Genomic DNA, 23,627 nt, shown 5'->3' with positions numbered 1-23,627 from the left:
CACGATTAGACCGCCTGCCAAGAATGTACACTCAAGACCCTTTATAACGACAGTAGATGATACTTAAACGAACAACTCTTTGTAAATTTGTAAACTACAGTATGTGGCAGCGTGCAGGTTGAGATCACTGCGTGTTTTCCCACCACGGCAACACTTCAAGAAGCCCAATTTAACACAACTACATGGCTTATTTGAAACACAGGGGGACAAGGGGATTTCATAACTACTGTACATGCAATCGTTTTGGTTGTACACGCCACCCCGCTTCAATCTCTACCGGCCAACCTCTTCATTCCAATCTCAAAGCAACGTCACTGCAAGGACAGCAGGATGGTGTACGATGTGAACTGTATTTGTTTTCTTGGCAGGTATTCACTAACCGTATAATCGAAAGCTCCCTTCGTCCGAGGATGAAAAAAAAAAACAGCTGCGTCGTTTTTTTTAAAGGCTTCCCCAAGAACACCAGCCCCAATTCATTCACCTCGGTTACCTATAGCATTCACCTTGCAAACTGCCATTAACTTTTGAAGTGGACAATTAAATGGGTTGTATGAAGTATACAAATTATTCAGCAAAGAATATCAATACGGAACAGCTTTTAAAGATCCACTTTTCTCAATATGACCCGTGTCGCAACATAGCGAAGCACATGTTAGACGGTTACAAACGGTGGACCACAAAAGTTTCTCGGCAGGTTGTTGATCTGAGAAAAAAGGCTACATTTGTAGGTGACGACGGTGAGTGTGGTACTCAGACTGCCAAAGCAGCTTTGAGTAAAAATGTATCCCGAGACTTAGTTACTGAAGTCTGAATTCGTGAATAGATCGGCGTTACTTACTTTTACTACCGTAGGTGAGCCCGTCTGAAAGCAAAATCCCCCAAAAAACGAAAGTAAAGCAGCTCTGGGGCAAAGTTTTACCCATCTTCGTTAAGAAATAAAGTAGGCGTAATCGCTTAACAACTCAATTCTCTTTCCTCTATCCAGGCGTTGCCTCCTAAGAAGTAGATGCCTTTTCCACATACTGTAGTAGACCACCTCCGACAACCTTTATCGAGCCATCTTTGTCTCTGTTTTTCTCTTTCAAGTTTCCAGATTGGCTTATGAGCAGTTATTTTTCCAAGAAAAAAACAACAACAAATGACTACCATGTGCTGGTAATAACGACTGGATATGCTGATTCACTGACTTCCCAGCGTTGTTTGTCCGGACAGCTCAGGATGGGCTATCCATTGAGTTCGAGTGGAGTGGACTGCACGGAGCATGCGTCACTCTACAAACGGGCCCGTAGCTTTAAGGTTAACCCTTCTTCTCCCGCGCAGACAGGCGTACGCCTGGCACACGTACCAGGCAGCAGCAGCTGTTGAAGAAGGACAATTTAGGAAGAGGATACAAAGAAAAAACGTCGCTGCAGGCCCGCACAGTGAAGAGTAACGATGGCCAGCAGCTAGCTACTGTTGTCTGTTTTCCAAGGACGCGCTCCTTACTCTAAATATGCTGATGGAATTGTTTATTTGTAAGGTCTGTGGAAGAGGTTTCACATTTAGGCGCATTCGTACAAATAATTTGCACGCATGAATAAATGCATATCCCTTCCTTCAGCTGTTTCTTCATTTTTGACTGTTTTCCATTTAAGACCGTGCTGAGAATAAGCTACAGACCTCCAAATGCATCCAAAATAAGTAGTTATCGAAGTAAAATCGACATAGTCCATTTATGGCTGAAGTCTGAGCTGTAAATTCAACAAATGCAGTAAATAAAAATATTAACTATGCTGTCATTCGTAAATTAATTTACCAGGATCATCATCTTTTATTCTGGAGGAGTAGAACGGTCGCAGCTGTAAGCAAAAGATAACTAATGGTTCAAATTGTATGCTACATTTAGGTCTTGTCATTGCCACAAAAAATACTTATTAAACATGTGAATGTTGAAGAAAAGCACTTTATAGATAGCCTATCTGTAGCAGTGAGACTACAGAAGAAAAAACGCAGTTCTGCAGGTACTGTATCTGTTTTGTGCAATCAACCCTTTTGTGCGCGTTTTGTTCTTTGCGTTATAATGGTATCTTGGACTTTTATTACTATCCCTTAGCTCGCAGCCAATGGCAGTGGGTGGGTTGGACTTCCGCTGTTATTACTGTACAACATATACTGTACGTGTTAACGAAGAAAACAGCTAGCGTACCAGTAAAAGCAAAGCTGCGTTTTAGGTAAAACTGAATTGCATGTCCACTTTCCGGTTGTTGACTGATGTACGAAACACTTTTGCTGAGTTTGTTTTTGTATGTCAGACGGAGATTTCTGGTTTGGTAAACAATACAGGTTTGATTTCAATGACTCCTGGGCAGTAGCAGAAACCCGGTTGCTGCAGAGGCACTTGGGAGTCCAGTCCAAGGACATTGCATTTAGCTCCTTACTAATCATAGTTTTTTTTTTACAATTTTATGAGCCCTCCCAGTAATCGTTACGGTGGATACAGTTACCACAACATTGTACACCTGCATCCATCAGCATTTGTCAGGTGCTTTAGCTCTGTGTACTACGCAGCTATGAATTGAAACCAGGAACAATGCACCAGATCGCTGGTTTCCATGATGCAATAATAACTACCTTTTAAAAAAGGTGCATTGAAGCGCTAATCGATAAACGTGTTTCTTCTCGGTGAAACTAGTGACGATCACCTGTTTCCACCAAGCGTTGCCCCAAACACAAATTGTATATATTTAAGTTAACTTCCCTATATTATTATAGGGAACCATAAACCCGTTAAGGGATCCGTAAACCAAACTCAATCGCCGAATTTCTTCGATTATAAACAGAAGGTTCGGGCCGGGCCGGGACTTCGCTTTCCCCAGCAATGGGTTCGGCTCATCGGACAGTGGAAGACGAGTTGGGGAAGATTCTGAGCGGTGAAGGCTCGCCCGTGCAGCGGTTTGACTCTGCTCCGGACCTGCATTCGGTAGCCATAAGAAAAACTACCTGCTACATCGTCTGCGGTGTCATCTTTAACGAAAAGGTAAACGCGGTAGACCGGAAGATAGCTTTTTCAACGTTTTGGATTCATTTTTTGTTTCGGAGAGCAGAAACGTGCCATACGGAATTAGAAACTTGATTTGTACCCGAGCACAGCTAACCGACTGGACTTCCCAAACCAGAACTCTTCTGGATTTTAATTTAAAAAACTGAATAGTACAAAATGCAATACTTTCAATCTTTATACAATAGTGAAGGGTGAAGTGTCTATTCAATAGAAGCAGGTTTCTTTTTTGAAGTGCTTTGAGATTCTTTGGGATTCAAACGCTGTACGAATGTAAACAAATGTCAACTGTAAGCTTCCGTTTAGCCAATAGAAGGTAATTACCGCCGTCAACTCAGTGGTAAATTGTGTATTTCAGTCTGTGAAAGCACTAACTTAAATCGTCGTTTATTACTTTTAAGCCGGTGCTTTGTAAGAGTTGTGTATCACTCTCCTCAACAAGCAGTTATTATATTTTAGTGCTAAGCTCCTGTCCTCTATGACCCTGTAGATTCATACTGCCGTCTAGTGGCTTTAAATACAAACGTTTTACGGTTTTCTGGTACCATTGGGTACAGCACACTGATTGAAGTCAATTGTTTTTACATACATACAATATATATATTAAAGTATAGAAATATTAACAGTGTCCTAAAGCGTTTTTACTTATTCTTTTACTTTCACTAGCCAAACTGATCCGTATTTTAAGATTAGAAACAGCTGTATGTAGTTAAAATCCCACACAAGCTAGTGCCTATAAAAAAAATGTAATGAGAAAAATATCTGAAATAAAATATAGTAAGGATCAGTAAATGATTATCTTTAGTAGACAATATGAGTGAATATCCAGTGACTTGATTATCCTGTGCACTCTGTGTCTCAGAGCCCCGCGGCACCCATACCCTACATGCAAACGGGCGCGTTGAGGGATGTCTCAGGCCTCATGGTGTGTTTTTTGTGTCTGCTGGCCCCCTGCCTCACAGAATGAAGTGCTGATGATGCAGGAGGCGAAACCCGAGTGCCACGGGCAGTGGTACCTCCCCGCCGGCAGGATGGAGGAGAACGAGAGCATTGTGGAGGGGATGAGAAGGGAGGTGAGGGAGGAGACGGGCCTGGAGTGCGACCCGGTCACCCTGCTCCTGGTGCAGGAGAACGGCCCGCGCTGGATCCGATTCACTTTTCTGGCCCGAGCGACAGGTTGTGCAGAATTTATTACTGGCTTTTAGAGCTTGGTGCAGTGCGACGTGTTTTAGAACGACACTGGTGACTGGATGGAAGAAATCAAGTTTGTGAGGCACTGACATACAAGGGGAAGGCGCAGAGGTGCAGTGGTTAGCATTGCTGCCTTGCAGCACTGGGGGCCCTGGGCTCAGTTCTTGGGGTTCTCTCTGTGTTCACATGGGTTGTCTCTGGGTGCTCCATTTTCCACCCACAGTCCAAAGACATACGGTACTTGTAGGCGAATTGGCTTCTGGGGAAACATGACCCAGGCGTGAGTGTGTGCTTGTTTGTGTTTGTGTGTGCCCAGTGATGAACTGGCATCTGCATCCTGCCATGCGCCTGCTGCTTGCCAGGATAGACTCCGTCTCCCCCGCCATCCTGAATTGAAAGAAACGATTAGAAAATGGATGAATGCAAAATTCAAGGTGGAGCCTGCCTTCGAAGTGGAGATGATGGAATTAAGAGCTGAGATCAAAAGGATTTGATGCATCAGTTCTATTACAATAGATTATAATCCAGAGATCTCTCAGACCAGTGTGCTCAACCAGTTGTTAGGAGTTGGTTTCTCTGTCTTCCTTTTCAAAGAGCCTTAGATATTTCAGCGCCACTTGATCAAGTGGAGTATACAATTGATATAATGGATGCAAGAAGCACTGCAAAGTTTATTGCCTGTAAAAAGAAGAGATAAAAAGAAGGCACGAGATGATTTATAAGAACATACAAAAAATTAACAACAACCCACCCATCTACCCCTCTGACCCTTTTAGTGGGTATGAACTAATTGCTCCGAGAACGTCGTCCAGTTCCGTCTTGAGAGGCGCCCTGGTACTGTTCAAAGATAAGAGTTCTCCATGAAGTACAGACAGGGCACAAGGCGAAAAGTGTGCAGAGTGTATGAACCAAAGTTTTATTTGCAGCAATCTACAAAGGAAGTAGCTTTTATCAAAGACGGTTCTGTGTGTTGTACCTGTATAATGGAAGTAAGCCGGTTAACAAAAGAAAGTACACCACAGTGGTCAGAGATAATTATGAATCAGACAGGACAATATTTCACTTCTTCTGTACATAAATAGGATACATTATCTTAAATGAACCCATTAACAGTGAGAGGGAAAACAGCTGTTAGCGACACAGAGCTTCATGACTTATAAATGAAAAAGTCTGAGCTCTATGTTTAATACCAAGCGAGTCATCTGAATGGATGACACTTTTAGCAAACAAGTGTATTAAACAGCTATTTAAAGTCATTTAAGTTATAAGTAATTAAGCATGATCACTATAATCAGTAGAAAATGCTTGAAATTTGCATATATTAAAAACAGGAAATGTGCAATATATACAACTTGACATATACAAGAAGGCTTATTTTTTCTTGCTTACCATGTTCCCAGCAGCCTTTTCTTCAAAGCAATCTCTTTAAATTCCAGTGAATGGAGTTTCAGAACATGACAGCTTGCTCTGTTTGCCCGCTAGTTAAATTGTATTATTAACATACTTCTGTGTGTTCGCTCCCTCTCTTTCGCAGGAGGAATGATAAAGACAGAAGCAGAAGCTGACTCTGAATCGCTGCAGGCCCGGTGGTGGGACAGGCTTTCCCTTCTCCCGCTGAGAGCGCGGGACATCCTCCCCCTGATCGAGGCCGGACTGAGGTATAAAGAGGAGCAATGGTTCCCTCCCACCCTCCCCGTGGACATACCCTGCCACCTGCTCTGCCAGAGGCTGATCCTGACATTTACAGACTCCAGCAACCACCTGTGGCTGCTGCTGGGCATCCAGGATGACTTGCATCTGCCCGTCACCGTTTCGGGCATTGGGCCAGCGGAGAGGTCACGGAACCTCACGTGGGCCATCCGCAGGCTGGTCAGGGAGTGCATGCCGTTCTCTCAGATCACCAGCAAAACCCTGGGGGTTTTCGGACTCCAGCATCACGGGAGGGACCCAGGCAAAACGGATGGGATATGTTTCAATGTGCTGGTTTCCATCGAACACACTAGCGAGACGGCCAGCACAGGGAACCCCCCAGTACTAGAAAGCGACAAGTTTCAGTGGCACAAAGTGGAGAACCAAGATTTGAAAGCACAGCTGGAGCAAAGGCAGGACTCGAGATCTGTTGTTCCAATTCATAGTATATTTTAATTCGAGGAACTAAAAAAAAAATAAAGCAGAGAAATGAGTGCCAAATCTCAAAAAGACATTCAGTTGCACTTTCAGTTGCAGGTCTTGGTGTATTATATACATGACAAAACCTCATAGTGAGTGGGCGTGTCCTGGATAAATCGCACCTTGGGTTGCGCAGTCTGGCCTTTCTTTCTACTGTAATTCAATTGGTGAAGCAAGTTCACACGATCTGCAGTGTAGCAGGGGTACAGGCACGTAAGGTCAGCCTAATGTGACTCAGGTGGGTGCTGCACTTCAGTGGTGGTTCACGTGGGTCCCCTAAGTTTTGTAAAGTGCTCTGATATTCTTTGGAATGAACACCACTGTACGAAAGCACTCAATTATCATTAATGTATACCTCTAGGCTCGCTGTCAATTTCTATCAGAAAAAAGTTAAAATTAATAAATCACTCGTGACCACTTTTTGAGTAAAGTATTGAAAAGGGATGTTTCAGTGCAAAAGGTTTTTGCCATTTTTATACAGCCTGCCTTTGCACGTGGCTTAAACGATGTGCAAAAACACTCTCAAATATGTATATCCATCACAAGCATCTCTTTTTTGGTCACAGGACTAGTGTAACCTTCTATGAAGTCCACCATCTCTTGACATGATTAACTGATTCACTGTAAAAGTAGCTATGAAAGCTGTTTCTAACCTTCCCTGTTGAGTTTTAAGAGGTATAAGATCATAGAGTAAGAGATAACTAATGCAATGCAGTCAGATCTTAAGAGTTGATATTTCCAGATTTGCAATACAAGTACACATTCTCCTACACAGGATATATGTAATTTATCTTTCAGACATTGGTATGATTCAATCCTAGGGCAGTTAGCATATTGCTTATCTCAATAATCATAAGTATAGACGTCTGCAGGACTAGATTACAGTGTTCTCAAACAACTAAGAAACTAACTTGACCCTGCTACAGTACATAACTGATTCCTGGCAAACATCTCTAACTCACTGTGCAGTTACCATTACAGGCCAATTAACAACAAAGAGCCATATTAAAATAATTAGCTCTTTAAAACATAACAAGGAAATAATCCCCTCCAATCCTTAAAACAATAGGTTTCAGAAACTCCTAGTTTTATCTTCCCGTTCATGAGTCAGGTAAGGACTTTGTTCTCAAAATGTCTGTTCGAAGAAAAGATCCTCAGTCATCCTCCGATTATGTGCATAAACAAAGTAAAAAATTTGCAAGTCACTGACCGAGCTGGATTAAAATGAACATCCTTTTGAATTTATTTCCCTACATCATATTAATTTTCACAACATTTTCACAAGGACAACAGCCAATGTTGGCTTCCCCAGTATAAACAGTATAAAGTTTTGATACATTTGCACAATTTAAAGTGGTATATTATTAGTCACAACTCATTCCAAGGTAAAAAAAAAGGTTCAAGGTTTAGATTGCTAAATGAGAAATGAAAAACAGAAAATTCAGTATTATTATATATCAAGAGTGCAGTTTTACGGTTGTTTGACTTAACTAACTTAAAACATGATTCAGTGATTTCTTTTAGTAAGAAATACCCATTTTCTGACAAATATGGAAACACTGGTAGACCAGACATAACAAACTTCATACACTGGCGGTAAAACTCCTGATGACACTGCAGTTATTCTAAAGACAATTAATCACAATGCAGAATCCAGGAGGAAATGGATAGGGGTGTGCAAAAACAGCAAAGACTAGCGCAATTTCCTTGTAATTTCCAAATTTTTCAAGCCTTATCTCTGAAAACGGTCTTTGGAGCTTTTTCTGTCCTACTCATTTCCTTTCATTTTGTCAATTGTTCTTGATTTGAATGTTATCTGAAATATTTAATAAAGAAATACATCATTCAAAACAATCAAGAGATTGCAGATTTTTACCACCGGTATATTAACTGAAGATGTTATGTCTGTCAGGCTCTGTGAAAGCTTCCTTATCTTTATCATTTTAAATAAATAGATAAAAATTACATACATCTGTACTGTTCATATATCTTACATGAATTTCATAAAACATTGCATATAGAAACAAAACTCCAGCAGTTACACAAAGGTCTCTTCTTACTTGTACCATCGTTACTGTGCAACAGATTTTGTGTCCTCTACATTTTCCTTATGAGAAGCATCAGGCTGTACTTCGAGTTGTTACTTACATATAAAGAGTACCTAGATTATACTGCTTCCTTCACCTGTATAATCTAGACGCAGTCCTTGTAATGTCTTGTGTCCAGGTTCAACATCTTTTTGTAAAAGCGCAGGATTCTTTTGTGACCAACAGGCTGCCTTGGGATCAGTGTACACGAGAGCACATTAATGTTCTTCAGTGGGATATTTGACAAAAGCTATTGCGGCCAGTTCCTTGCAGAACTCCTCCAGTACTATAACCCCCTTTAGCAAAGTCATGTAGTCTGTCCTGTAGTGATGAAGAAAAAAAAAAGATTATGGTAGAGACTACCCAAGTGGAATGTGTGAAATCCTTAACATCACTAATCACTTAGTCAGATGAAACTGAAAATGGAAAAGAGCTTTTTTTTTAAAGTAGTCTATCCAGTTGCTCTCAGAAAGTACAGCTGAATAAATCGATACCTACATTTGTAAAGCAAAGAATTGATGTCCCACCCTGGGAGACCCTGAACACTGAACTCTCACTTAGTCTCACAAAGGACTTAAAGGATGAAACTGCTGGGATAGAGGAGTTATATTATTGCAGGTAGACCCTGTTCGACCAATCTGTATTTCATCAAATCAAATACAGCCCTTTGTCTTTTAATGTAGGTTAGAGTTTGGCAAAATAAAAATGTCAAATCCAGCTTTTGCAGTTTTAGAGAGGCAGCGCGTAGATGTTTAATTTGGTTACTTACATTGTCTCAGGCTCCTGTCCCATCAGCTGCTTCCTCATGAACAGCAGCTTCTCCGAAAAGTGTGGGATGTGCTGAATTCTCTGCATGAGATCTCCGATCACCTGTAAGGACAGATAATTTAAAAATGTGCCACTGTCCAGAGTCATTTCACTGGGCGTCCAAGGGAAAGTGCAAGGGACTTCCAGCAGAGAAAGTAAAAGAAGACTGTTCACGACTTCTAAATATAATTCTGGCAATCGCAACAGTTCAATTCACACAGCAGGGTGGCTGAAAGCCAACATTCCAACAGCGATGAATGTGTTATAATTTCTTAAAGAGACAGAAAAGAAAATGAACTGGAAATAATTTTATGTCAAATTTTAGGTCAAAAGCAGAGCCTTAACAAAACATGAAGGAAACAGATTTAAAGTATGTAAATAACAACAGCATCACACTGTTGTACATTAGATTAACTTTGCTCCATGTATTAAAGTACTGGTAACTTATAAAGAGAGCAAATTTCCACAATGGTTAATTTGAAAAAAGCATAGCAAAATGTAGCAAAATATAGGTACCATCTGTTTTCATAAAAGTACATCAAAATACTCCAGGCATATCTCACTTTATATAATCATACTTTTCGGGTTTTCCTATCAACACTGCTCTGTTTTATTAAGTTATATTCATGTTCAGACTGTTCTTTGCCAAGCTAAAACAAAATACAATTACAATTATTCATTTGATGAGGAAGCATATTAGAGTTGCACAGGTGAATTTCTAATCCTGATCATGAGTAAAGTAGTGGACAAGACTCAAAATCTCTGTTTAGAGAAGTGCAATGAAAAAAAAAGCACTGAATGCATTACAGAGTTATCACCATATGTCAACTCATAAAAAAAACTAAAAGAAATTTCAATCAGTTAAGTCCAAACTGATGCAGACTTCCAATTCCCATTTTCTGTGCACAATTCACATTCAACAGAAATCCACTTTCAAAACAGGCTGATAAAATATTTAGTTTATATTCACCCTCTTCACATTATCCCCAAAACACAGTATTAACCATACGTGCCAACAGGCCTTACTCACCCTGATGAGCACGGAGAAGAGAGACCTGCTGCCAGGGGCCAGGCTGATGTAGGGGTCCAGGAGGTACTCGTGCAGGTGAGGGTGTGGGAACACAGCTAGCTTGGAAAGCACTGATGTCACCTGCAAGTTCAGCTCGTAGGGCTGCGACAGAGCACCAGAATGGGAGAAACCGTTACATCGGCATTTTTTATTATTACAACTGAAGAAGCAGACAGAACTTGGAAACAGCATTTCTCAAAAGGAAGTCTGCTTTTGCGGCACTTGCTGTAGAAATGTTTTTTATGGGAGCTACAACATTAACCAACAAATGAACTCATAATTGACATTAAGACAGCTCCAGGACAGGGATTTTCCTACACATTTACTGAATGATGTTGATGAACTATTGCACTAAAGACCGTACTGGTGGGAGTAGAAGAAAATGCACTGTCCATTTGTGAAGCAGGCCAAGATTACCTGGTCAAGAATTCGTGTGATTCTGTCAAACAGAACTTTCAGGAAGTGGCCTTCATAGAAGTCCAGATTTGGGTGAACTGATTCCTGAGGTTTAGGGGTCTTGGGCCATCCCCATTGGAGAGAATAAGAGGTGCATTCTTTAAACTAGAAGGGAATATAAAGATTTAAAAATAAACACAATTCCTTTTATACACTCTGCTTTGGTGTACATTCCAGTAATACACACAACTGGGATCTTCAACAGTTCATAATATCCCAGGTATGGATCTAAAAATCATTTGCCAGTCTTACAGCACTTAAAAGAATCAAGAACATTACATAACTCTGTACATTATGGATGTTAAAAAGCTCTGAAGATCTTTAGTATTCACTCACATGAATAAATAATGAGATGGATTATCAGACATGCGACTGTTGTACTCTTACCAGTTCATGAGCATCATGCACATATGTGTCATATCCTGATTCTTGGACACAATGAGACGTTTTTGCTTCTTGTGGAACAAGGCAGACAAAGCTGAAACAGAAAATATTCTAATTCATAATTTAAAGTTCTTACAGTTACCTTACAAGAAAACATCTTTTGAAGCTGTGCTCTGGGCATTTCAAAGCTTTATAAGACACTTGGAGAACTAAATCAGGAACAGTGCTTCGCACAGAGAGATACCTGTCTATTTCTATGTACTGTTAATTCAGTACCTCCACAGTAAAGCATGTTTATATTTTGTGACATGAAAGGCACTTAATAAAATCATTAAAATTCTCTCTAAATCTCATCTCTACGTGTGTCTTTACTGACCCATTTTATGTGCCAGAATGGCATTCCTGCCAAAGGGGTTGTCATCTCAAATGCAATTAAATAATGGGAAATACATAACTGAAGGATAACTGCTTCTATAATTACTTTTTTCGTACAGCACAGGAAAAGGATAATTACAAAATGTCCTGCTGTTCGCATGGACTTGCAACGTGCTGGACTACGCCGAGCACTGAGGTGTCTACATCCTCACCTGTTGACAATGTCAGTGACCTGGGTTTTTCCAGGGGGTCGAGGTTTGGTCGTCCTGGGTGGTAAAGCCAGAAGCTGGTTGGAGGTGTTGAACTCACTCTCGGGGTACATGTCTGTGAAGAATGGATCCTCCTCCAGTTCCCTGTTTAGTGCCCAGCAGAAGTTCAGAATGACCAGCTGTCTTTCTCTGCAAGCCTGATTTTATCATGCAGAGTCAGCGTGCAGCAACCCCCAAGACTGATCTGTAGATCTGTATTCCTGCCCAGATTTCTCAAATATTAAAATGGGTACCCTTTTCCCCAACCCTAAATGACACTAGTGCCCCAGTTTTGTGCCTCGCTGCTTCAATGGTATAATGATCCTGGATGGCACACAAGGCACGACTACCACTGTTTCTACCTGCTCCTTTTTAAGACTGGCATATTAAAACTGATCACCTCACAGGAAAGTTCAGAAGCCAACATATCTGCCAACAATGCATTTGAGCAAAGAGGATCCCTAGTTACAGTAAACAGCTCAAACAGGTCAATATGTTTTTTTTATAAAACCTCCATGTACTGGCAAGCAGAACCAGAGAAATAATCAATTTATTGGGTTGGAGGAACAAGTGGTTTTCTAAGAACGGATGGAAATGTGTTCCAAATAATTCTGGGGGAATTTTTTTGACTCATACCTAAGACAGGTTAAAGGAAAAATGCTAAATGCCCTCCCTCAATGCCTGATAGAAAACAGCCTCTTACTCTGACTCGTCCAGATGCTCTGTGTCCCCAGCGGGCCTGTCCTCTGCCCCACCAGAGCTCTGAGCGATGTAGCTCCTCTGCTCCAAATTGCGCAGCACAAGGCTAAACACAATGTGCTCATGTGGCTTCTGTAGCAGCTCCTCAAACAACCTCAGAGTAGCCAAACTGATCTGGGAGAGAGAGGGGGGAAAGGGGAATGGAGACACACAGGAAAACAGCAAGAGAGAGGGGTGACAAAGGATGACTGCATCAACACTTTCAGCTACGCATCTCATTTCTTTTCCTTCCAGAACACCGTAGCCCTGCATAATCTAGGCCTTCAGGCAATACCTTGCAATTATACACGTTACAAAAAAGGAGAAGTGTATGAAGACTCACTTCACACATCAGTGAACTGTAGCACCTATGGTTATCCTACAGCACGAGATCAGCTGTATATTAGAGATGGGAGGGAGCTGAAAAACAGCTTATTCAATTATACTAGTACACTCCAAAAGGGCGGATACAGTAAGCCCAAATTGTAATTTAAAAAGGAATTGCAGACAGCATCCCTACTCTTTGATAAATAACAATCAGATGGCTACAAGTAGCAGGGACGTTAGCTACATGCCTCAACCAAAAGACAGTACATCCTACATCGCAGTCTCCAGTTACCATATTCCATACTGGACTTTCTGGGAAGAAATGTGGATATGTTGAAGGACATGGACTCCTATACTAGACACCCAAAACTGAATTGGAAGCCCAAAGTACCTCATCCGATATGTGGTCACAGTGCTCAACGAGGTGGAAGCGCAACGCATGAGTCTCGGTGTCCACGCGTGCTTCCGGCTCCCGCCGATTCCCCAACAGAAAGAAAACAAGCTCCTCCAGTAACAGCGGGGCCGAGATCTGCCGCACACTCAGGAACAGCAACGCTGTGGCCACAAGGACTCCCACCTCCGATCTGAAGCACAGAGACTGCACTGAGGCTACAGGCCAGTTAAAGAAAACGTACTGGTGATGGATGTAAACATGATGATGTGGTGCTTTTATTGTTATCTTTCATGCTTATCACAAACAAACATATTGATGGTAGCATCTATGCAACATTTCTTCATATCTCCTAAGTAACACATACCTGCCTTTTACAATCTAGTGGCAGAGAATGGGTTATAATGATAATAATAATAGTTTTCCTGTTTTAGCAACAAACAGATTCTAAACACAAGTTGAGAATGTCTATCTCTCTCTTTCATGTTTAATGGTCACTACAGATTTTAAGACTTTCAAGAACTCAGACTTTCAAGAATTGCACAGAATTGGTGGGCACTAAGTGAAACAACCCGTCTAGGCACTCTCCCCCGTTGTTCTGATCTTAAAAAGTCATTTCAAAAATCACCTCCGCCCTTACATCTGTAAAAGCTGGGGCTGCATTACTGCCGTAAGCCACTGTTGGTGAACTGCTTTGGCCAATCGGGAGGCAAGAACCTGAAAATGAGATGAGAAAACATGCAATGCCTTCAGTATGGGCTTTTTCTGGCACCATTATTCCTTCAAGTCCAGACCGTGCTTTTTAATTTTTGATACTTAACCCAAGAAGTCAAAATTTCTGCCCAAAGAACTGCTGCTAATTTGGAGAGTCATCCTAATGAAACGCAGAGCCCTGAGATTAGACAATATGACTTGTTTTGGTATCTGAAAAAAAATCTTCAGCTTCCGTCCGAATCAAATTCCTTCCCTTTTATTTCCACCCTCCTCATTCTCTCAAATATCGAGGTCCGTACTACATGACCCTCTAGATAAGGTTCTGGTGTGAGACTAGAAGAGTAACCTCTTTTCTCATGCCCTGACTATAAAGTTTCCCAGTCTGGTATGGAGTCTCTTACCCTTGGTGTGTCCTTTACAAGCTGATCACAGAAATCTAACCAAGTTAAAAACGCCTCAAGGTGCTCTTTCCCAGGAAATGTGCAAGTCTCCTCTTTACCGTTCTGAGAAGGCAAAACTCTGCACAATAAACAACAAAACAACTATTATTAGGATGACACTTATTTAAGATTCAATTCTATGACTTTGCCCCATTGAAATGTAGAATGTAATATGCAAGTAAAACCTTAATCAGTTTATATGTGCATTAAAATGTGTTTTATAAAGAGCATGTGGACCTGCAGTGTACTGTATAAATTAATGGATTGAAAAAAATTTGCATTGTGTACAAGGTTTAAAAAATTATAAAAATATTTGTTTCAGGATGTTAAGGGCATCTTCTTTGGTGGTTTATTACCCTGTTAAAAGGTAACCCTTTCTTTCCTGACAGCTCAAAAAAAAATTTCTGAACGTCCTGAAACAAATAATTTAAAACAATTATTTACACCATAACTGTCTTTTCTACTAAACCTCCAGAAGAATCTATCAGACTTACAAACAGAGTTCATCAATTACAATATACAGTATTCCATTATGATAACCACAATACAGAAGTAATTTCCTGGCACCCTCAGTTAATCACAAAGAAGCCATTTGACCGACTGCTGTAGATACACACCTCCAGTACACCCTGTTGACTGTCTGAATGTCCGTGGGGTCTACTGAGGTAGGGATCAGGCTGTACAGCTCACACAGCCGGTCTGTCAGCAACTCACACAGTGCTGCACTCTCAGTCAGGATGATCGCATTCTCTTCCTTTGGTATACTGGCGAGAAGGAGCAGACCTTCGCAGGCCTTTAGTGCAACTCTGCTTTTCTAAGAAAAAATAAAGATCAGGGATGATAAACATTATTGTCCCCTAGGGAAAACTTTACAAATCACATCTCTTGCACATACATACTGTCCATACATAACTCATTACATAAAACAGTCATGACATGTTACAGATACATAGTTTGTTCCAGGGTCCTACTCAGATTGAGTTTATTGTCCGTTTATTTAATATAGAAAAAGGAGACACCTCTTTCACAAAGTAAGTGTTTGGAACAAACTACCCAAATAAACTGTGAAAGCTGATTCATTCAGATTCCTCTAAAGCTTCCTTTATGAGAGGTTTGGATCTATACGCTGCTGAGTAACAGGATGAACAATAAAGGCAAACGACTTCCTCTGCTTTATGATTATTGTTGTTGTTCTAAAGGTCCAATGTTAAACATACTGCAAACTCTTCTGCTTAAGTCAATACCAGCTGCTGGACATTCCATACCTGTTGCCTACAATTTGCACAGACAGATGTATCCAGTTTAAACATGTCCCCTGCTCCCGCCCCTCGCTCCTCCTCTCTCCCAGCTTTTGTTCTCCCGTTACATTACCTTTGCTTACAACCCTGTCTTTCTCACACCTGAAGAAGGCTCCACGGCCGAAACATTGTGTTTTCTTTCTTTTCAGCACGGAATTAACCTATTACTTGTTCCAGTTAAAACATATCTGCTATGTGCTTCAGCAGAAACAGCTATATTGTAATTTATGCAATACTGTCCATACTTGCTGATTTTGAACGCAATGTGACTGAAAACCAGATAAGTTACTGATTGGGAAAACATTTTTTTTTCCTTGCACAATTGAAATGTTATTAATTATGTATGTTATTAATAATGTTATTATTAAGGATTGCACATACCTGGCTTTTAGCCAAGTTAACCAAGGCACTGACCAGGTTGGTCTGGGCGTTTTGTGCGGCAGGGGGAGATGAAGGGTCCGTTGGATGGCTGTGGCTGGAGCAGGCACCTGGATCTCCCCCAGCCAGCGAGGGAGCAGCTGTGCAGTCAGACAGGGGGCTGGAAGGCACTGATTGTCCACCGTGGTCACCACTTCCCTGTGGGCTCATTCCCCCTTCTTTCTCCTTCTCTCCCGAGGTACAGCTGGGTTTCCTTGTGCTCTTTTCCCTCTTTGCACACAGGGACAGCAGAAATGCCAATACTCACCAAGAAATGCAAAGTGATTAAGCATATATAACAGGACGCCGAGTGAGGAGCAGAACAGATGTCAACCCACTCTGGCAATCAGATGGAGTAAAACCGCCCTGGCAGATCACCCTGCGTGGCAGAGGTACTCCCTGACATTCGAGGGTCTAAGAGTTGAATCTGGATTGTCACACAGCTGGACTGGTGAATTTTACAAAAAGGACAAAATGGAAGGGTTTCCCCGTGTTCTGTGGTGCCCGATTCTTAATCCAAACCAGGTTTGGATCCAAGGAGTTTCCTGTTGAACCATGTTTTTCATTTCACAGTTATGACCAGTCAAAGAGGGAGAAGCATAACAAGAGAAAAGCGAGAGAGAGAGAGCTGTCAATGGGAAGCAATCGAGGTAAACTTTCTGTGCACTGCTGCTGAAATGAGCCTTATTTTAAAACGATAATGCTGAGTGGGGGGGGGGGGGGAGCAACTGGCTCATGCGCTGCCCATTTCACTGCCATTCGAGCAATAGTTTAACTTGTACCACCCTTTTATACGGAGACCTGAATTTCATTTTTGCTATTAATTTACATCAATGTGTTAAAGGAAGGCTTAAAAACAAAGACTCCTGAGTGACTACAGCTGTAATTAAATGTATCAGCAGATGCTTGTATCCAAAGCAACTTAAATTTGTACCCATTTATAAAACAGAACCTACAGTACGTGCCCCACCTGGGATATGCATCCACGCCTTCCAGTTACTAGTCCAGAGCCCTAACTCCTACTCGAATCAGAAGAACTCATTCGAGGGACTTTAGGGACAAACCTGCTGTTATCATAGTCTTGGACATGTCATTAGCTGAGTGTGAGTAGTATTGCATGAGTGGTGGTAATAAGGTAAAAATGGTTATGTGGGCCTGGGTTTGGGAAACACCTGATCCATTTGGGACCTGCCAGGCACCTGCGAGCTGGTAGTGATGTCAGCACACATCTAATGACAAGTGGCTCAGGAAGGCGAGAGGAGTGTGCACGCATGCTTCCTGATTCCACTACTGTCCAGGAATCAGAAATGATACACCCGGTGGCTGGTTACCAACTGATTTAAAAGAGGACCACTACAGACACTAAAGAGAAACACTAAACAGAAAGACCCCTTACTATAGCAAGTTACTTCCCTTTTCCTTAGTCCCAATATTCCCCATGTCACAAAAACACAAAAGCAGGTCTCTTCAAGCAACAGGAAAGGCTCTAATGAAAAGCAGTGGTACCTCTAGGATGTAGTTCAGCACATAGGGATCCTGTTTCAGCTTGAAACAGATGACGAAGAGAAACTGGACTTCATCCTTTTCGGTCTGTGATGCAGAGACCGCTCCACATAGTCGAATTAGCTTCTGTTAAGGACAACACAGTTTTGCCATTGTGAGGCCAGTGGATCTTAAGATATATCAGGAGAAAATACACATTCTGTTGAGTATTGTTCATGGAATAGTACTATAGAAGTAGAAACATTATTAGGTCCACATCTTCATTTTCAAATATCTGCTAATTTGTAGTGCTGTGACAAAAACAGAACTCTCTGCAAAGTTTTCTTGTTTTCCTTACTGACACACTGCAGATTAGAAAGTCATGCTTTAAAATTGCACAATTAAGGTGCTGTTGATCCTACAAGCTGTATGCTTTTAATTGTGAATTAAAATGTGTTTATCCTGCCAGGTGTTCACCTCAATCCAGTTCAAGTAGGAAATTCTGAAAAAGGAACATATTGATCCCAACAGCCACTAACAGAACTACTCAACCATTTTTAAGATATGGACCAAATTAGTACAGGATTCAAGTTGTTTTGTTAGCCATGGAAACTCAAATATTAATGACTTCATGCTATTTTTAAAAAAGAGTGCTTGCTCAACTACAGCCTTTGTATGTTAAAGAACATATGAGTAGGTTTATATTCACATTCCTATTTAGGAAACCAAGATATTCAAATTGTAACTATTATTTTAAAATGTTGCAGTTCAATTTAAAGATAGATCAATTCACTCTCAATACAAAAATGTACAGAAAAAAACCACTGGCAATTCTGTGCAAAGAATGCCAATAAACATGTACTGGTATATTGTGCACCGTACAGTACTTTCACAACATACCAAAATTACACCATGATGTAATTAGTTTTATTAAGTGCTTAATCTGAACTTAGTTTCTAAATTGTCATGTACATAAGATAAAAATAAATGGGTGTTGCCATCATGGACTGGAGTTATGAATTTAAAAGTGTATAAGGTTGGGTGCTTCAACTTTTTTAGAGCTAAAAGCACACAGAGTTAAACTGAGAAATGCACTGCCTGATCTAAGAAAATTAAATCTCAATTGGGAAGAAATCTAACTAAACTGGGAAGTGTGAATGGAATCAGTCATCACACACCTGAACAGGTCTGTGCACATTAATAATATGGAGCATCGGCTGCTGAATCTGTCCAAGCAACTTCGTGAAGAAAATCAGGACCTGCTGGTTCATTCCGGGAGGATACTAGAGAGCGGAGAAGAAAGACATCACATCAAATGATGCATTGGTCCAAAATGCACTTGCACCCCATTACCTCAACAATTTCCAAGCCTGCAGAATGCAGGAATGGATCCTAGTTTTTCACTGCCCACTCCATCAATGACTATTGTGGCGCCATACTGTAGGTGATACACTGTCCATTCCAAATGCCTGCAGTCAAATCCTGCCGTTATCAGACCAAGGAATTAAGAAATGGAACCTACTGCTGATAAGCTTGGTGGTCAACATATGCAATAGAGGCAGGGAAGTGGCTGCTGCCACAAGGTGTGGCAGGCTGCCTGATCTCCAGCATTTTTTTATATCAAGTGACCCAGACTGTATTCAAAAGTGCTACAGGGTCAACAACTTGGTTGGGACAAAGAGATTTGCACTGTGCTCATGTGCTCACATTTAAGCTACTTTACTTAAATACAAGCAGCAGGTATGACAGGTTCACAATGAACAATTCTACCCTGTTACACTACAGTACCAAATATGAGAATGGTGTAGAAGAGCTTGAATGTGTTTTAGAGATGAAGTAAAATAGCACCAATAGCAGGTGTTGTAACACTCTCCAAAACCAAAGGTTTTCAACTGTTCTCTACACCCAAAAATAGGTGTATTGTTTCCAAAAAATTGCAGCAAACAGTCATCTGTTCTGCTTGCCTTCAACTTATTTTTTTCTGCAGCAGGGTTCACTTAGTCTGAGCCTGTTTCGACTGCTCCTTGCTAGCTATCTAAACCACCCTTAAGTTACCAAATGATCTTCAGAGACAAGCAGGAATTACGTTGTATTGAGCTTTCTGACATATTCTTTCTAGATTTCTGATGGAGCCATCCTAATCAAATTGCAAAAACATACACAACAAAGACAAATATCTGAATTATTCTGAAACCAAGCACAAGATACAAGATTATTTCTAATTTCTCTCCATTTTTTACCTTAAAAACAGGTCAAAAAGTCTTACCAGTCTTAGCCGTTAGATTAGGTAAAGACACTCATTTGCCTAAATAAAATAGGCTGGAACAAAAACCAGAAGATAATGTGTGGCCTCAACAACCAGAATTAACCTTACATTAACAAATATGAAGTGCAGATGTAAGCAGAATAGTTACCTGGGCTTTCCCTAACGTGCAGAGCGTCTCCAGCACTTTGTGCTGCAGAAGATACTCCATGCAAGGGCCAGTTTCCTCCATTTCCTGCTGCTTCTCCTCATACACCAAAATATCCAGCATCTGTTTCAGCCTCCATGGGATGTCCGTCTGCTTTGCCGGGGTCATTTCATCTGTAAGACAGTCGCAGATTTCTTCACCAACAGTAGTCATAAATTACAGAAGAGAAGAAAAAACATTTTTAAAGAAATATCACCCTGTGCAGTTTTAAGGAAAGTTTGAAGGACAACACTGCTTTTAGACAACCTCAATGAGGAAAAGGATACTGCGTGTGACATTGCAAAGGAACAGGCAGAGGTTAATTCTACTTTGCAAAGTCAAAAAGAAAAGAAATGGCTGTGGAGCCTTGCTCAGGTGTAGGGCTCCATGGCTGTAACACTATTTTTTTCTCCTTTAGCTTTTCAGTATGGGATTATCTCCTGCTGCTTCCTCTGCAGCTCTCAGGCTGATGGAGCTCATCAGTCTTACCTTTGTGTCTTATATTTGGTATTTTTATTAATAGCAAATAGTATTAAATAAAGCATGGTAAAGAGTCCAAAAGAGCAGACCGTTAAAGGCATAATAACAATGAGAATGGAATGAGAAGACTTCCCAGTAATAAAAAAAAAATCCAAAAAAGGAGAACGAAACTTGGGATATAACAGAAATGTGCCCAATTTCCCTTGATAAAGAATAGCTGGTGTCTACAGCAAATATCATTGAAACTGGTTCTCCAGTTCCTTTAAAAAAATAAAAAATAAAGGAGGGATTGTTAAACGATAGGTGAGCAAGGGTGATCACATTTGTCTTCTGCACTTCATACAGCAATCTGTGGTTTTAAAAGACCTTGACGTTTTCCATTTCCTTACCTGACGTCTCTATGTAGTAGTTTGTTATGCCTTTCCAGTGCTCTACAAAGGATTCCAGTAAATTCACTGAGGGTTCTCTCTGGAAGAGAAAACCAAATTAGGGTCAGTTGCTGATTGAAACCTTGTGTTTTATGTAGATTCTGTACTTGTGGAATGCCTTTTCAAGAGTGGACATAAAATCTTAATTCCCCAAATTAAAGATTAATAACAGACAGGTTGTTTTTTTTACTTTCACTCAGCATATGATAGACAAGAATGTGGCTTGTCAAATCTTAACATAGAAAACAGCAGTTGGCAATCTCCCTTTGAAATTAACAAGATCTTTATAATGCAGGATACAATTTTAAATTACATTTTAAATAATACAAGTCCCACTATCAGTTTTAAAAATAAAAGGAGCATCTTTAAGATTTTCAATATCTTTAGGCAATGAGTTGCTCAGAACGAAATAAATAATAAATTAAAGATGTGGCCATTTGTCCCATCTATCTCATGTAGTAGCTAAAGTTGCTCTGAGGAGCTCTGTTTATAGGAAGCAGTGAGGGTGCCAGGTACAATATAGCAGGGTCGCTTATTCAGGACTCCCACAAACCTTCGGGTAAAGAATAGCCTCATTTTAAAAACACTCCCTTTAGTTCCACTTGTGTCCTCTGGTTTGTTTTTCAGAGTCAATTCTGAACAAGTCCACTGTCAGTGCCTTTGAGTATTTTGAATGTTTGAATGAATGGTCCCTTCGTATCACATATAATTATCCAACCGCCCTTCACAAGTCATACTAAAAAAAGTATGGTACTGAAATAAAGGTACTTTTACAGTTCAGGAAAAATTCAGAGTTAGTGTAACGCTCTTTCAAAAAGTCAACATACAAAAATAACTGTCAGAAATTGACTTCAGAATCGTTAAGACAGCTAACGCAGTGTTAGGGCACGAAAGCGTTAACCAAAATAAATGACTTTTTAAACAGAATTAATATTTTGAATTCAGAATTTGTACATTTTAAAATCGGTTCAGGTGTGCTGTTGTTGATCAGTGTCAGTTCTAGCAAAATGATTCAAATCGTTCAGGAATGTAGTTCTTGCCTTAAGCATATTCCACGTAAACAGAAAACCACGAAGAAACGTGAAGATGCTGATATGTTGTATAATATTAACAGTCAACAGCTATAAGACAATAAATATAGTGCGATATTTGCCTGCATGGCTATATAACATATACTGAATGGATTCGTTTTAGTAATACAACATATTATTATATCGGCTTTCTCGGCGCAAAAAACAGTTATAGTTCAGCTCAAACTAAGGAGCGACTTGTTGATACTAACAGCCAGAAAACACACTCATAGATGAGCAAAGTAACTAAACACTTATAGCTATAGTTGCACAATAGTTTAATACAAAACAGTCTATCTCAAAATCTAATTAAATCGATTTTGCAAAGTCATAATATTATTTATAAGCCTCACAATCAGGCCATGACAAAAGCCGGGGACCTAAGTTTCTGACCTTGCGGGCTTCGGGAACTCCTTCACCAGCTTTTCACTCACCGTTTCCAGCGCCTCCTGGAAGAGAGCCGTCAGTTTACTGAACATCTCCATTGTCGGCAGGATTTCAACGTCGCTGGTACCTCCTTAGTACATGCATTTAGGCACCGGAGTTGTCACACATCAGTATACAAAAAATAAAATTAAAACCTCAAAACAGCTGTTCCACTTTCCGCCGCTACGATGGAGCCCAACTTCCTTCTGTGACAGGGGGAGTGTCTTGTTGTGTTGATCAAGTTTGCAATATTTACTAGTACCATGGTCACACCACAGAGAAGGGCCTTCCGTGAGGATGTCGGCTTTCATGGATTATTTGACATATAGCGGTTGTATCGATAGGTTATTTTTGCTTCGGATGCACGAGTACAAAACAATAAATACCACGATGATCTGATATTATTTATTTCCCAGTTTCTGTATTTTAAGAAGCACAAACGTTTGCAAATGAAAGAAAACCATTGGCCTGTCTCGTCTAGTTGCTAGTAGCTAATTACTTTGAGGATCTCATCCAGCTCTTTCTGGAAAGATGACAGGATATCAGTTTCAACAGCACTGTTGGGCATCTTGTTCTATACCCACACAATCCTTTGTGTAAAGAAATACCTCCAGTTCTCAGTTTTAAAAGCTCTTCCCTTAGTTTCCATTTGTGTCCTGAGATTTGTATTTTGACTGTCCATTGTGAAGAAATCTGTAGAGTTAACTTTGTCAAAGTCTTTTGAATACTTGAATCAGGTTCCCTTGTATTCTTTTGATTGCTTTCTTATTGCTTCCCCACCTTGTGTATAAGACATAAATGATATGTCAACATTAAAACCAAAGTCTTCTCTATAACTTTCTTCAAGCTTCATGTTTCCCATTTTATATTTCTAGCCAGTGGTTTTGCTGTACCTGTCTACATAATAACTGTCTTCTGCCAACGGACTCTCTAGTCTGCAATAAATAAATATATTTGAATAAAGAAATATTTTCAATTTCATTTACGTGTTCTACAATATTTCTCAATCCTGCACAATTTATAAATCGTGTAATACAGGCAGGACATAGTGAAGCAATAAAAAAAGATAAGAATGTTAAGTTTTTCAACTTATTGTGCCAAACAATACAGCAAATTCCAATGGAGTAAGGATTTTATAGACAT

The 23,627-nt window shown here is 40.4% G+C and overlaps 3 protein-coding genes across 4 annotated transcripts in view; 1 reads left to right on the top strand and 2 right to left on the bottom strand.

The window, feature by feature from the left end:
* Positions 1-1,247, bottom strand: part of LOC148839208 (disintegrin and metalloproteinase domain-containing protein 9-like) — a 56,350-nt gene extending 55,103 nt beyond the window's left edge. For both annotated transcript variants that reach the window (XM_088909369.1, XM_088909370.1), the window contains exon 1: positions 839-1,247. In XM_088909369.1, the coding sequence (XP_088765495.1) occupies positions 839-923 (85 nt within the window). In that variant the 5' untranslated portion in view covers positions 924-1,247. The remainder of the gene's footprint in view (positions 1-838) is intronic.
* An 880-nt stretch (positions 1,248-2,127) lies between these two features.
* nudt18 (nudix (nucleoside diphosphate linked moiety X)-type motif 18) lies at positions 2,128-8,248 on the top strand. The gene is made up of 4 exons (XM_088909374.1): positions 2,128-2,210; positions 2,820-3,016; positions 4,000-4,213; positions 5,763-8,248. The coding sequence occupies exons 2-4, from the start codon at positions 2,858-2,860 to the stop codon at positions 6,371-6,373; spliced, it is 984 nt and encodes a 327-aa protein (XP_088765500.1). The 5' UTR covers positions 2,128-2,210; positions 2,820-2,857; the 3' UTR covers positions 6,374-8,248.
* On the bottom strand, positions 7,616-22,698 carry fhip2b (FHF complex subunit HOOK interacting protein 2B). The gene is made up of 17 exons (XM_088909373.1): positions 22,493-22,698; positions 20,950-21,028; positions 20,045-20,214; positions 18,809-18,913; positions 17,655-17,777; positions 16,113-16,379; positions 15,051-15,247; positions 14,395-14,512; positions 13,920-13,996; positions 13,280-13,472; positions 12,527-12,696; positions 11,788-11,928; positions 11,204-11,294; positions 10,778-10,921; positions 10,322-10,462; positions 9,254-9,354; positions 7,616-8,805 (listed from the first exon to the last, which is right to left on the bottom strand). The coding sequence occupies exons 1-17, from the start codon at positions 22,541-22,543 to the stop codon at positions 8,703-8,705; spliced, it is 2,271 nt and encodes a 756-aa protein (XP_088765499.1). The 5' UTR covers positions 22,544-22,698; the 3' UTR covers positions 7,616-8,702.
* Positions 22,699-23,627: the final 929 nt, after the last annotated feature.

Source organism: Atractosteus spatula, chromosome 2, assembly GCF_055471065.1.
Source record: "Atractosteus spatula isolate fAtrSpa1 chromosome 2, fAtrSpa1.hap1, whole genome shotgun sequence".
NCBI lineage: Eukaryota > Metazoa > Chordata > Actinopteri > Semionotiformes > Lepisosteidae > Atractosteus > Atractosteus spatula.
Note: the sequence above shows the minus strand (reverse complement) of the source record. Positions and strands in the feature narration are given on the sequence as shown.